Here is a 14,810-nt window from a genome sequence, read left to right as displayed (position 1 = left end):
AATTTGTTTTGTAGTTTCATGTTGGCCATTTTTTACCGGAAATTTCGGGTTTCCGGAACCTGTTCCGTGGCCATTGCATGGCCAGTTCTACCCTACTGTAACACTATGACGTTTTCTAAGTTACTTATGAGATTCTGAAAAGTTTGAGGTGTCGGAAGCCTAATTTGTTTTGTAGTTTTTTTGTTGACCATTTTTACCGGAAATTTCGGGTTTTCGGAATCTGTTCCGTGGCCATTGCTGGCCAGTTCTACCCTACTGAAAAACTATGACGTTTTCTAAGTTGCTTATGCGATTCTGAGAAGTTTGAGGTGTCGGAATCCTAATTTGTTTTGTAGTTTCATGTTGGCCATTTTTTACCGGAAATTTCGGGTTTCCGGAACCTGTTCCGTGGCCATTGCATGGCCAGTTTAACCCTTCCAAGAAACTAAGGCATTTTCTAAATTACTCATGAGATTCTGAGAAGTTTGAGGTATTGGAAGCCTAATTTGTTATGTAGTTTTATCTTGGCCTTTTGTACCGAAAATTCCGGGTTTCCGGAACCTGTTCCGTGGCCATTGCATGGCCAGTTCTACCCTACTGAAAAACTATGACGTTTTCTATATTACTTATGAGATTCTGAGAAGTTTGAGGTGTCAGAAGCCTAATTTGTTTTATAGTTTTATGTTGGCCCTTTTTTTACCGGAAATTCCGCGTTTCCGGAACCTGTTCCGTGGCCATCAAATGGCCAGTTTTACCCTACCAAGAAACTATGGCGTTTTCTAAGTTACCTATAAGATTCTGAGAAGTTTGAGGTGTCGGAAGACCGATATGTTCGGTGATTCTATGCTGGCCTTTTATACCGGATATTCCGGGTTTCCGGAACCTATTAGGAGGTCATCCGGAGGTCAATTTTTGTGTATTTGGCCATTGTTGTCAACCATTCACATTGACCATTATTTATTTATACTAAAATACCTGTTATGACGTTAAAAGTTTCAAAATGCTAAACATTTGCTCAAAAAATGACTTATGCCACACTTCAAAACTCCCCCCTCTTAAAGAGGGAGGGTCATCCTGGCCAATTTACCCATCTACATGCTGGAACTGCTATTCCCCTTGATCACAGTTGAAACCGCTTGCAATTTAGTTAAAAATTGACCGAGAACGAGCTGTTTTAATTTGTCAAGATTCGTCCCGGCAGTTTGAGGGAATCGATAAAGATGGAACAACTAACAAGAACTAGCACAATAAACCCGTTGAAAAGCTACATTTGTGCAATCGTCAATTGTTAATTGTTAAAATTATGTAAGTAATCCATTTGGAAATCCACTTTTGGAAGCATACCTGATAATGATCTGACTGACCCACTGTGTAACCTTCTAACTGGCTGAATGCAAATAGTATTCTCGTTTTTCTTTCATTCATTCATCTTGCACACAATTCCGTACACACCGCACAGCACACGAACAGAAGAGCGAGTGGGCGTGCAGGTCACCGTGATGGGAAGGGGTGGTGGAAAACCCCAGTAGCAATAGCAGTAGCAGCATCAATATAGCATTCACAAGTATCATCACTCATGCACACCGAAGAAGGAGTGAGGTAAACGAACAGACCTGGCTGCAAAAGAGGATTTTCCTCCCCTCAATTCTAATTTAGAAGATTAAAATTATTCATTCGAAACACATGAAGCGGTTTCTTGTTCCCGTTGTTTTTTTTTCCTCTCGTTTGCTGTGCTGCGATGCGATTCCCTATAAATTGTACAGGGGGTATGCATAAGAAAGAAGCATAGTTACGTTCGAATAACAGTTCGCGAACCATAGGCGTACACTGTCCTGTTGATAAAAATAAGTAGAAAATAATACAAAGGTTTGAGTTTTATGTTCCAAATGTAGTGGCTTAGATCTAGTGTCCAGGGACATGCATGTTTCACCAAAAAAAACTATCCATAACGTTAAAAGGCACAGCACATAGAGGGATACACCCTAAATGTTAATTTTCAAAAAAAATATTGTTAGATTTTATGAAAAAGTTTACCGAGCATTTGGATTCGTATTAATAGGCCCGAAATTGTATTTACACCCAACCAGTGCAACCAGTGCAGTGGATGGCAGATTTTAATACAGTTCTGCATAAGAACCTTACAGAAACTGTATAATAATTTGGCATATACAATTTCGGAAGATTTCAATACAATTGTTGTATTGAAATCTTACAGATTTGTATTATTTTAATACAATATCTGTATAAAAAGCTTACCGAATAGTATATGCCAAGATTTTATACAATAATTCTCGCGTGATTTTTGAAAACGTATTAAGTCCAAATGAGAGACTCTCTTTCATTACGCTCTCTTTCACTAATATCTAAGCTAGTTGTGCATTTATTGCTATATTTCCACCTCAACACGCTAGACAAAGCAATTTTCTTCAGATCCCTGTTAAAAAATCCGATGTAAATGATAGTATGGCTTTGTAATAATCGAAAAAGAAAGTAAACAAAGAGAGCCTCTCTTTTGGACTTACGACGTTTTCAAAAATCACGCGAGAATTGTCAGATTTGTTTTTGCAAATCTGAAATGTGGCTGCTCTCAAAAGCATTGCATACAAAAATGTAGGGCAAATTACTTAATTGCTAAACTTTTGTTCAACAATTTGAAAAGATTTTTACTAATGATAAGAAATACCATAAAAACCATGTCATTCAAACATTAGGCTGCTTGAAATATATTTTTCCTCATATTTCTTAATTTTTTTTTAGACGGATTGCAATATGAAATTCTTAAGAACGTAATTTCAGGTGGTTTTATAGAAAATCGTCTGTAATCAATGAAGAGAAAAAATTTCGATATTCTGAACATAACCAACTTTCTTATATTCCGATGGATTTTGACAATTCCAATTCATATCTGATCTATGGAGGGATTTTTGATATTTAGGAAAATATCAAATACAAAAAAGATTTCTCAATTTTATAATGGATCACAATTGAAGAAGATTTATTAGTGTTAGTGTTTGAAGGATTGTGTGTTAGTGTTGCGCGTCGTTTCGGTGGTCCAAGGCGCGATCCTCCACAGTTTGCAATTGAAACCGAGTATGCTTGACTTGCAGTAGCCGTCGGGCAAGTAAGTAGAGTGTAGATGCTTCTGAAACTTTTACGGAATATTTTGTTGTATTACGTCTAATGCTTTCGGCTCCATAGAGTTTTTAATTAAACAATGAGCCAGATAAACAGAATGGTAAAAAAGTAGAGTGTGTGTTTTTGTCACCGCGAAAAGGAAAAGATATCATTTTAGTATTCGGTGAAATACGTTATGCGCACGTTTGGTTTTCGTCTTTGTATCTGCATGAACATGGCGTCGTTGCCTTTCCAACTAACATACTATTCCTATACAGTGCACTCATGGAGGTGCAGAAGATTTGCTCGGTCTCTTGTAGCAATGAGTGTCGAACTAGTTTCCCTCCCCTGATCCTAATTGACCGTGAGGATCGTTGTTGGTCTTGAATTAAAGAAACTCCAGAGCTTTCTAATCCCAAGAAAACTATTCGATTGGTGAGCTATGCATATTTGTTGTTTCTCGGCCAATCACGACTAACAACTATGATGTGTACAGTCAATCAAGCTAGCCTAAGCTAAGAATCGTATTGATGTAGATTTTTTGTGTTCTCATGAACAGAAACAAGAGGCTTTTGAGGCTTTTTTTTAAGTATTTCCCATTAAAAGATGTTATTGTTTCTGGAATTGAATTTCGTGGAAAGTTTTGGGTTTTATGAAGATGTTTTAGAAATGAAAGGCATCGACAATACAATTTCAACAGAAGAGGAAGAAGTGACAGAAACAGAATCGAACCAATTACATGAGGAGTGAGAGTCATCGCCCTTAACTCTGTTCCATGCTTATTTCATGTGAACAGGATTATTTATGTTGATTTTTCCATATTATGAAATGTCTCTTACGGGTTTAACTTTAATCTCGGAAATGATCCAAAAGTAAAATTCTTAATAAAGCTCTTCACTTCATGGAAGAAGATATTGTCATTTAAAATTGTAATGCTTATTGCTTGAAAAAAAAACTGTTGGCATTCAATTGTTTTGGGCCTATGTGTTGAAGATAATACTATGTTAAATACGAGAAAGGCAAAAAACACAATAATAAAATGATATGGAAATGCTAATATCATCTTCCAAACTCGGACGTACATGTTCATGATAGCATTAGAGGCGAAAGTATAGAATTAATAGTTCCGTTTGGATACGGCAGGCATGAAGAATGTTTTTATAGAAGTCGATTTGAAAGCGAGCGGAGGGCAATATTTGTGATGGCACATATCACACGACCTTCCTTCTGCCAAGCTCCCGTATGAATAATAAAGTTAAAAAAAATGTTGTGGGTTTGGAATACTAAAATTTCAATAGTGCCGAATGTTAGCCCGTTCCTACGTTCCCCCTACTAGGACACAGACCGACAATGGACTAGCCTGTAATGGCCACTTGAATATTGCGTGCAGTAGTTGGTTCTCGTGCCGGAGTAGTTTTTAAATATGCAGTTTTCCCATTAAAGGCTCGGAAGTCATTTTTCAAGAGGCTCGGAAGCCTTCTCTCCAAAGGTTTGGAAGCCTTCTTTCGAAAGAATCGGAAGCCTCCTTTCAAGAGGCTCGGAAGCCTCCTTTCAAGAGGCTGAAAGCCTCCTTTTATTAGACTGAGAAGTTTTCTTTTAAAAAGTTAGAAGCCTCCTTTTAAAGGTCAAAAGCCTCCTTTCAAGAGGCTCGGAAGCCTCCTTTTAAAATGTCAGAAGCCTCCTTTCAAAAGGCTCAGAAGCCTCCTTTCAAAAGGCTCAGAAGCCTACTTTCAAAAGGCTCAGAAGCCTACTATCAAGAGGCCTCGAAGTCTCCTTTCAAGAGGCCTCGAAGCCTCCTTTCAAGAGGCTCAAGCCTCCTTTCAAGAGGCTCAGAAGCCTCCTTTCAAGAGGCTCAGAAGCCTCCTTTCAAGAGGCTCAGAAGCCTCCTTTCAAGAGGCCTCAAGCCTCCTTTCAAGAGGCTCGAGCCTCCTTTTAAGAAGCTCGAGCCTCCTTTCAAAAGGCTCAGAAGCCTCCTTTCAAAGGCTCCTGAAGCCTCCTTTCAAGAGGCTCAGGAAGCCTCCTTTCAAGAGGTTCAGAAGCCTCCTTTCAAGAGGTTCAGGAAGCCTCCTTTCAAGAGGCCCGGAAGCCTCCTTTCAAGAGGCCTGGAAGCCTCCTTTCAAGAGGCTCAGAAGCCTCCTTTCGAGAGGCCTGGAAGCCTCCTTTCAAGAGGCCTGGAAGCCTCCTTTCAAAGAGGCTCAGAAGCCTCCTTTCAAGAGGCTCAGAAGCCTCCCTTTCAAGAGGCTCAAGCCTCCTTTCAAGAGGCCCGGAAGCCTCCTTTCAAGAGGGCTCAGAAGCCTCCTTTCAAGAGGCTCAGAAGCCTCCTTTCAAGAGGCTCAGAAGCCTCCTTTCAAGAGGCTCAGAAGCCTCCTTTCAAGAGGCTCAGAGCCTCCTTTCAAGAGGCCTGGAAGCCTCCTTTCAAGAGGCCTGGAAGCCTCCTTTCAAGAGGCTGGAAGCCTCCTTTCAAGAGGCTCAAGCCTCCTTTCAAGAGGCTCAAGCCTCCTTTCAAGAGGCCTGGAAGCCTCCTTTCAAGAGGCTCAGAGCCTCCTTTCAAGAGGCTCAGAAGCCTCCTTTCAAGAGGCCTCAGAAGCCTCCTTTCAAGAGGCTCAGGCCTCCTTTCAAGAGGCTCAGGAAGCCTCCTTTCAAGAGGCCTGGAAGCCTCCTTTCAAGAGGCTCAGAAGCCTCCTTCAAGAGGCTCAGAAGCCTCCTTCAAGAGGCTCAGCCTCCTTTCAAGAGGCTCAGGCCTCCTTTCAAGAGGCCTCAGAGGCCTCCTTTCAAGAGGCTCAGAAGCCTCCTTTCAAGAGGCTCAGAGCCTCCTTTCAAGAGGCTCAAGCCTTGTTTCAAAGGCCCGGAAGCCTTCTTTCAAAAGGCTCAGAAGCCTCCTTTCAAAAGGCTCAGCCCCCTTTCAAGAGGCTCAGCCTCCTTTCAAGAGGCCTGGAAGCCTCCTTTCAAGAGGCCTGGAAGCCTCCTTCAAGAGGCTCAAGGCCTCCTTTCAAGAGGCCTGGAAGCCTCCTTTCAAGAGGCTCAGAGCCTCCTTTCAAGAGGCCTGGAAGCCTCCTTTCAAGAGGCTCAGAAGCCTCCTTTCAAGAGGCTCAGAAGCCTCCTTTCAAGAGGCCTCAAGCCTCCTTTCAAGAGGCCTGGAAGCCTCCTTTCAAGAGGCCTGGAAGCCTCCTTTCAAGAGGCCTCAAGCCTCCTTTCAAGAGGCTCAAAGCCTCCTTTCAAGAGGCCTGGAAGCCTCCTTTCAAGAGGCCTCAAGCCTCCTTTCAAGAGGCTCAGGAAGCCTCTTTCAAGAGGCCCGAAGCTTCCTTTCAAGAGGCCCGGAAGCCTCCTTTCAAGAGGCCCGGAAGCCTCCTTTCAAGATTTAAAGAGGCCCGGAAGCCTCCTTTCAAGAGGCCCGGAAGCCTCCTTTCAAGAGGCCCGGAAGCCTCCTTTCAAGAGGCCCGGAAGCCTCCTTTCAAGAGGCCCGGAAGCCTCCTTTCAAGAGGCCCGGAAGCCTCCTTTCAAGAGGCTCGGAAGCCTCCTTTCAAGAGGCTCGGAAGTCTCTTTTAAAGAGGGTCGGAAGTCTCCTTTCAAGAGGCTCGGAAGCTTCCTTTCAAGAGGGGGAAGCCTGCTATCAAGATCCTGAGAAGCCTGCTTTCAAGAGGCAGGGAAGGCTTCATTCAAGTGGCTTGGAAGCCTTCTATCAAGAGGCTCGAAAGCATTCTTTCAAGATGATCGGTATTCTTATTCACAACTCTTATTTAAAGATGCCTTGAAACTTCCTTATAAAAGGCTCCGAAGCATCCCTTCAAGAGGCTTTCAAGGTTCCTGTCACGATGCACGGAAGCCTAAATTCAAGAAGCTGGGAAGCCTCCAGAAGTCAACAAAGTTTTATAGAAAGCTTGATTATAAACTTAATTTGAATATTGCAAGAATTCGCAGAATAACGATGATTTCAGACAACATTTTGAAGAGCCATATATTACGATAGTTTGCAGATTCTTTCTAATATATCTTATGAGTTATTCTTATTTTAATTCACAGCGAAGAAATAGGGGGTACCTCAATGAATGTAAAAATTCGAAAGGGTACCTCTCAAGAAAAAGGTTGAAAAGTTGAACCACTGAATTAAGGTGACTCGGGGAGGCACTACCGTGTTATTTTTCCTATCTTTTATCTCTTTCTAGCTTTATCACCTCGTAATTTTGGAGCAGCGTTTTTCGGTTTTTAGTTGTTTGATGTAACTGTAAATGTATTGCGAGTAAGCACGCGCCGGTTCCCGTATCACCTTAAAGCAATTATCAAAAATTCTCAACTTACAGCTTTAACCACTACATATTCTGAAGCTCATTTCAAGAAAACGCCGAATACTATTTTTATGGATCTATGATGCTCTCAACAGCATTGGAATCGCCTACAAACAAGATTCAACAGGTAATGAGTTTCCAAACACTACATGAGCTTTAAATTGATGATGGACTTAGGAAATTTCATGATCGAGCTTCATGTCTATGGTAGAACCTATGTCAATCTTTTCATTTTCTCAGACATAATTTCTTACAGTATCATTGCGTCTTACCACGTTTTTAATTCACCAATTACTTTGTCTGTCTTGAATATTTCATATTTCCTAAGTTATTCAGTTTAAGTCTATACTGTTTGTTTAGATTATATTCTGTTTAGCTGTTAGTTAATACTTGCTTAACTTTTCAAAAGGAACTAAATAAAAAAAATGTATGAGTTAATCTGCGTACTGCAATCAAAAGGTTTCATATTGGTCTGTTTATTGCAATATTCAAATTAATTCATGAAAAAAATGTTACTTATGTCCTTTTGAAAAGTTAAGCGAAAATTCTCTTCATTATCTAATAGCTATCGCCAAAAGTCTCCTTCGCTTAGACGAAACCTAATTCATGTGTATACGTAAGCATCGCTTAAGAGTTAAGCGAAGGTGAAGAAATGGTCCCTAAGTTGTCCATTTACGCTCTCGAATTTCTGTTGATATTAGTTTCTGATGGCATGGCGATAGAGCTCAGCATTTAAGATCCAGTTGTGGGGCCACCAGGCCCGAATCATACAACGTCGTAGACTACGGTTGATTAATACTGGTAATTTCCGTCGTAAAGGAACGTTCGGCCCGGTCGTTCAGCTTACTCTGCAAATCAAAGCTTCTTCGTACTGAAATTCGTACTGTTCTGCTGTATCCGATTTAGGATAATTTTGGACAGAACTTTGAGAACAATGGGCAGTAACATGATTCCTCGCCCAGATCCCCTGTTTTTTGTGAGCTTCACAAAGACGCCTTGCATCCAGCCGAAATATTAATGATTGATCGAGCGTCGACTCTCAAAGAAGTTGTGCTCGAACCAGCATTTTAATCGTAAAGTAACTGACGCTAAGAAATGCAGCGAAAATGGTGAAGATGTTGCAGTGGAAATTTAGAACAATTTCATGTGGAAAATAAGAATTTTTGATGGAAATAAATTATTCATAGTGAGTGCTGGTAGATAAATAAAAATAAAATTGTGAAAAACATTACTGTTAAGAATGCATATGTTCAGTGCTTTACTGCTTGATACGAGTAATAAAAAGAAAAAAAAAATCAAAAATCGGTGATCACATTTTTTCTGTCTATAAGAGACACTACTGGTATCAAACGCCGCATAAAATAACATCGCTACCAACAGCAATCAACGTCCTAATCATCAAAAACAGCAAAAACAGACATCATCTTAATAATAAGAAAACAAAAAAAAATCCTCCACGCCGAGATGAACGCTGCCATACCTGCTCGACAAGGAAGGAAAGCCCTCCGAGATTTTCTTTCCTTGGTAATTAGAGAATTTTGCTCCCACCAGCAGCACTCGGCTACGGTATGCGGGTTGCGGGTGGGAACCGCCAACGACTGTCGACGTCATCATCATCGTCGTCGTCGTCGTCGATATGGTTGTTTTGTTTCTGTTTCTGAAGGTTATCAGGATTATCGAGTTCAAATTATAGATTGCTAGCTAGGGTGAACCCACAGGCAGTGCCCGGTCAGATCGATCGAAACGAAACGAGTGGAAAAGGATAACGAGAGCAGAAACTCAACCCCCTTTAGAACACGGAAACGGAACTGAGCGACAGGCAAATAGGGAAATTTCGATCCGATTTAAAGTAAATTATATCCTTCAAGCGTGGCTCTAGTGCTGATGCTGCTGTTGCTGATTTTCCCTCCCCCCTGGTCTCTCAGTCTCAGGATTGTTATAGGGAACGACTTCCGTGCAGCATGCGTATTTTAATAATCATTTTCCCGGTCGACTGTGCTGACGGCAGTGACGAGGACGACGGGCGGCAGTGGTTGCCATTGACAAGGGGTCGACCGGGCGGAAGGTTTATGCTGACGAGCAACGTCAACATAAGAAGTTGAAGTATTTTTGCGTTGATCATTTGCAGTATATGCGAGGGGTTGCTGCGAAGTAGGAAAAACGTGTAACTCAATTCGCGAAACCCGCAACCGCGTGAACATGATACGGCAAAAGTCTTACTCAGTTCCAGAGTATTACAAGAACATTAAATTGAAAATGTTCTACTCAGCATGAAGACTCTGTAATGTATTTTAGTGGAAAAGGTTTTTTGATAGATTAAGAATTCTCACACTGAACAGCGTACAAACACATGATTTTACGGTGACAAGAAACAAATGCTCTGCTGCAGGTTGTTTCTAGTTGAACCTCATTAAATTTGAAAAGTATAATGAAAAAATGCTAAATAGAAATGAACCTTTGTAGATTTTCTGTATGCCACACACCAAACTGATGGACAGACTTCCATCATAACACTCCATTCCCTGGTAGTACAGCAACAAAATGAACACTTCACTCCCTAATGATGACAATACGATAGGTAAAATAATGAGTGGGGTGGGTGAGTTAGGTGGATGGACGAAGAATAATGAAAGCACCGATACGCCTTCCCGGGCGAAAAAGTACATGCGAGTTCCATGCGTTTCGCTCCCTTTCTATCCTCCCTAGCCTAATGCGTTCAAGAGTGATAAAATAACAATTCATTTCCGCTCAAGTAGTACCATAATTTTCCTATAAGCTCGTTGGTGAAGGAAGATTATAAACTTCCCTGAAAATAAGTCAAATAAATTATTTCCCTTTCCCGGTATTGTGTGTTTACGACTCGTGCATTTTTGTTTCCATCTTACAGCATCATCATTGTCGTCATGTTTTCCATGATATACCTATTCCTCTCGCCTCAAAAGAGATCCTAATTGTTTCAGCGGAAATGAATTGCCATTCAAAAAAAATCCGACCGGCGAACAATACATACAGTGTGCTGTATCTTTTTCCCTGTTTTTCATTGTCGTACTTCCTATTATTCATACTTCGTACATTTTATAACAATAATTATCATTTCTCCTCGAATGACAACATTATTGCTGTGTACTTTTTGTTATCAGTGTTATCCACCAGAATTAATGCTAACACATACTTACTCGTGTAATTTTAATGCAGTTACTTTCTAAATACCTAATATACTTATATTTATGTACCTTTTTTATTTGGTTTCATTTCTAACTTATGCGACTAAAGACTTGTCATACTCATTCTTTTTTATTCTCATATCGACCCAATTTTAATCGCATAATAAATTACATTTTTTAAAAACACCACAGATTGTTATCTTTTGCTTTATCTACTAAGTATTTTGTCACTTTTATGCAGTTGCCCACCTTCTTTGAGAAACTCACCACTAACATAAGTGATGTGGCTTATTCGCGTCAACGAACAAAGCATTCATTTTTTTTGGTATAGTACGGTCCTAAACAATACGGTATATAATATTAGATTTTAAGTTAAGTACGGAAAAGTCGCCTCCAAACAGGGTAAGTATAATTTCTTACAACAGAAATTCGATAGTCTATTTTTTGGTTCACTTTTGAAAGTTTGATAAATTAGCTAAAATTAGAATAACGATTTGAGATTTGTGTGTTCACTTTGTATACAATTGCATCGTCGTCATCCGACAACAACTAGATTTGGTTTGTAACCTCTTCGTTTGTTTGGCCACAGTAGCGAAATCTGGGTATGAAAGAATGGTCATAGATATTACGATTTCCGCGATAGCATTCAAGTCTTATGGGCGTGGGATTTGTTACTGGGTTGGTTGCTGCTGATGTCGCATTCGTATATTACACTACGGTGCCGTAATTGCTCATGTAATCATCTGACATACGAGTTCCGTCGTATGTGTCGGATTCTTCGTTTCGTATACAAATTTTTTTCCGCCTGTGGGATATGGGAAGAATATGGATTTGTATTGAGACCGACAAACCGAATGTGTGATAACGAGCTTGACAAGGATGAGCGATTTGTGATATTTCTACAGGAGGTTTTCAACATTTTTGTAGATCTGTTCAAGAGTAATTGTGAACTCAAATAATGTTTGTCGAATATTGTAATAATTTGTATTGAGATACAAAGTAAGAAAGAGACGAGAAAGGCTGGTTTGATGTGGCGTGCCAAATAACGACAGATGATAAAAAATAGGCCAGGAGCCGCATGCTTGTAGCGGCTATACGCAAAAATATAGAACGTTATAGAGGTTAAGGGCAGCTGAGAAGAAAAAAAACTCTCGGAGGCAGAGAGAAGCTTTGCCAGAAACGACGCGCGGAAGTTCTACAAAACGATCAACAACATACGCAAGAAAAGCGCACCGGCGCCAGTCATCATCAATGACAGCTCCGGAAATCTGTTGAACAACCGTGCCGAGGGTAGCTGCCAGACTTGGAAGGAGCACTTTGAGCTATTGTAGAATGGACAACTGGACAGAGAGGGCACAAACAGAATCAGCATTGAGGATGATAAACGAGGAGTGGAAGAAGTGAGAAAAGGCTGTTCGAGAGCTAAAAAACGGTACCGCTGGGAAGAACGGAGTCCCGGCCAAACTTCTAAAAGTTGAGAGCGACAGGCTGAATGAAAAAATCCACCAAATGATTTAAATTATTTGGGTTGGATGTAGAAATGCCTTCGAGCTGGCTTGATGGTCTCATATGCCTTAACTACAAGAAGAGCACATACTCGATTGTGCTCGAAAGATGATTCCCTGGTTATGATAGATGAAAACAGTCCAATAAAATAAATTTCTACAGAAGAAAAGGTCGTTTGGTCGAATAGGTCAAAATATAATATGATCTAAAACGTTACTCGGTCGAAGAGATCATTTGGCTCTGAATTAAAGAGACCTTGCAATGAGAAGTGAAAAATGTGTAGTAAGAAGTGGGATGTTAGACGTCTCATCTATTTTTAGCTTTTCTCACTGCTCATATCTCACTTCCAGGGTTTGAATTCAAAGGAGAATGAAAAAATCTCTCACTTATCATGTCTGTATACACTCTCGATAGTTGATGCATTAAAAAATATAGAAAATATATGCATTTCAACTTATTTTACACAGCTGTGCGAAAAAAATATGGTCCTCAACATAAAATGAGCGATAACAAAGCGTTTTATCAAACAACCTCGGTGGGAGCCGCCTATCCGAATCAGTTTTTTCAACTTGTATACAAGTGCGATAGTTTTGTTTTCATGGCTTGTTATGATTCTCTTTTATCGTTGTTCGTTATCTTTGAGAGCGATTTCTGCAATCCCTGCTCACTTTTCATTTATCTTTTCTGACTTCTCTCAATAAGAAGCCAGACTTTAGAATTGATGAGTAAGACGTGAGACGGCTCACTTCTCACTGTTCAAATCTCACTGCTTATTTCTCACTTCTTGTATACCGACTACAGGACGAAATGGCATTCGACCAAATGGCCCTCAACAACATAAACAAATCGATGCAAACAGAAAACGGTAATTAACGCCAAAAGTAAAAAAAGAGTTTTTCATTTCATCATTTTCATCACATTAGCACCACATCACGGGAATATAAATACATTACTTCAAAATGACCCCAAGACTTCGAACTAAAAAAAACAGTCAAGCAAAATTTTCGGACAAATGACTTGTTAAGCCATGTGACACGTTCAGTCAATAACATATTCGGTTGACCCGTTCGCCCAGAAGTCATTTTCGACCAAACGACAATACCGGTCGAATGATCTGTTCCGTCAAACTTTTCTTTCGGCCAAATAACTAGTTCGGAGATACGGCTTCTTCAGCCAAGCGTCGGCTAGCTTTTTTTTAGCACAATAATCGCTTGTCATAAGACGAGTTTGTACAATCCCATTGAATTCCACCACTTAATTGTATCTTGACAGATACGTATTTCGACCTCAACAGTAAGGCCGTCTTCAGTGTTGAGGTCGAAATACGTATCTGTCAAGATACAATTAAGTGGTGGAATTCAATGGGATTGTACAAACTCGTCTTATGACAAGTGAAGACATTCCACTAAAAAGCTCAAAATAATTTTCTTAACACAATAATCGTTTCGGTCAAATGTTCAACGGCTAAATGGCTTTCGGCCTATCGTGTTATGCGACCAAGGGGCATTCGGCTAAATAGCTTTTAGCAGAATGCCTTTTGCTGTTTTGAAGGTTTCATCACGGTTAGGTTCTTGTTTGTATTTTTCATTGGCTTAGGTATCGCAAGCGAGCGACAAGTTTTTTTTTCTTTATTTATAGCAGGTAAAAATTTGCACAGGGCTATTAGAGAGCAGTATTAATTGAAATCGCTGTTATTTTGCCTCACATGAACGTTATGACTGATAACGTGGGAACTATCATACCAACAACGACCAACTGGGTCCTAAAGCCCTACATCGTTTATGGTGGCAAACGATAGTGCATCGATCAAGAAAACATGAACCGATGTTATATAAATTCTGATAATAGTCTAAGTCAGTAAAAATGATATTTTTGTGTTTTAGACTTTTTAAGACATGTTTTGGGCTGAGCAACGTCTTTTGCTGAAAAGGCAACATATCAGAACGAATGAATCATCAGCCCTAAACGTAAGCCCCATATATTAACTGTCAAATGTCAAATGCCCTGCGGTGTTTTGCTAGTGCGTTTGAATAATATTATTCCGTACGTGAAACAAGACCGGGAATGTCGAGGAAGTTATTTCCATCTATTTTTAAATCTCAAATTTAACAATGTTCCTTTCGACTTTTGAGTCGGAAGAAACACTGACGTGTTCAGAATGATTAACTTCGTCGTTCCCTGAAAGAAAATCGAATATCTATTCTTCATTTTAGGACCCAATTCCAAATGACTACGAATGACTTCCGGTAAAACGAGCCTACTTCGTAAAAACCCCTTCGAACTTTTGCATTAATTGAGGTACCCCCTCTTGAAAGTAGACTTCCAAGCATATTGGAAAAATAATTCCGAGTCCTTAGAAAGGAGGATTCCGAGCCTCTTGAACGGAGCTTCTGAATCTCTTGAAAGTAGGACTCTTCTTCTTCTTATTGGCATTACATCCCCACACTGAGACAAAGCCGCCTCGCAGCTTAGTATTCATTAAGCACTTCCACAGTTATTAATTGCAAGGTTTCTAAGCCAGGTTACCATTTTTGCATTCGTATATCATGAGGCTAGCACGATGATACTTTTATGCCCAGGGAAGTCGAGACAATTTCCAATCCGAAAATTGCCTAGACCGGCACCGGGAATCGAACCCAGCCACCCTCAGCATGGTCTTGCTTTGTAGCCGCGCGTCTTACCGCACGGTTAAGGAGGGAAGTAGGACTCCTCACCTCTTAATAAGAGGCTTCTGAGCCTCTTGAATGGTGACTCTTGAGCAAGC

General features: G+C 40.4%; 1 protein-coding gene across 4 annotated transcripts in view; it reads right to left on the bottom strand.

Annotated features, from left to right (window-relative positions):
• Nucleotides 1-10,589: 10,589 nt before the first annotated feature.
• Nucleotides 10,590-14,810, bottom strand: part of LOC134227257 (protein pangolin, isoforms A/H/I/S-like) — a 29,915-nt gene continuing 25,694 nt past the window's right edge. For all 4 annotated transcript variants that reach the window (XM_062708608.1, XM_062708607.1, XM_062708609.1 and 1 more), the window contains exon 4: nt 10,590-11,345. In XM_062708608.1, the coding sequence (XP_062564592.1) occupies nt 11,249-11,345 (97 nt within the window). In that variant the 3' untranslated portion in view covers nt 10,590-11,248. The remainder of the gene's footprint in view (nt 11,346-14,810) is intronic.

The sequence above is a fragment of the Armigeres subalbatus genome, chromosome 3, assembly GCF_024139115.2.
Source record: "Armigeres subalbatus isolate Guangzhou_Male chromosome 3, GZ_Asu_2, whole genome shotgun sequence".
Lineage (NCBI taxonomy): Eukaryota > Metazoa > Arthropoda > Insecta > Diptera > Culicidae > Armigeres > Armigeres subalbatus.
Note: the sequence above shows the minus strand (reverse complement) of the source record. Positions and strands in the feature narration are given on the sequence as shown.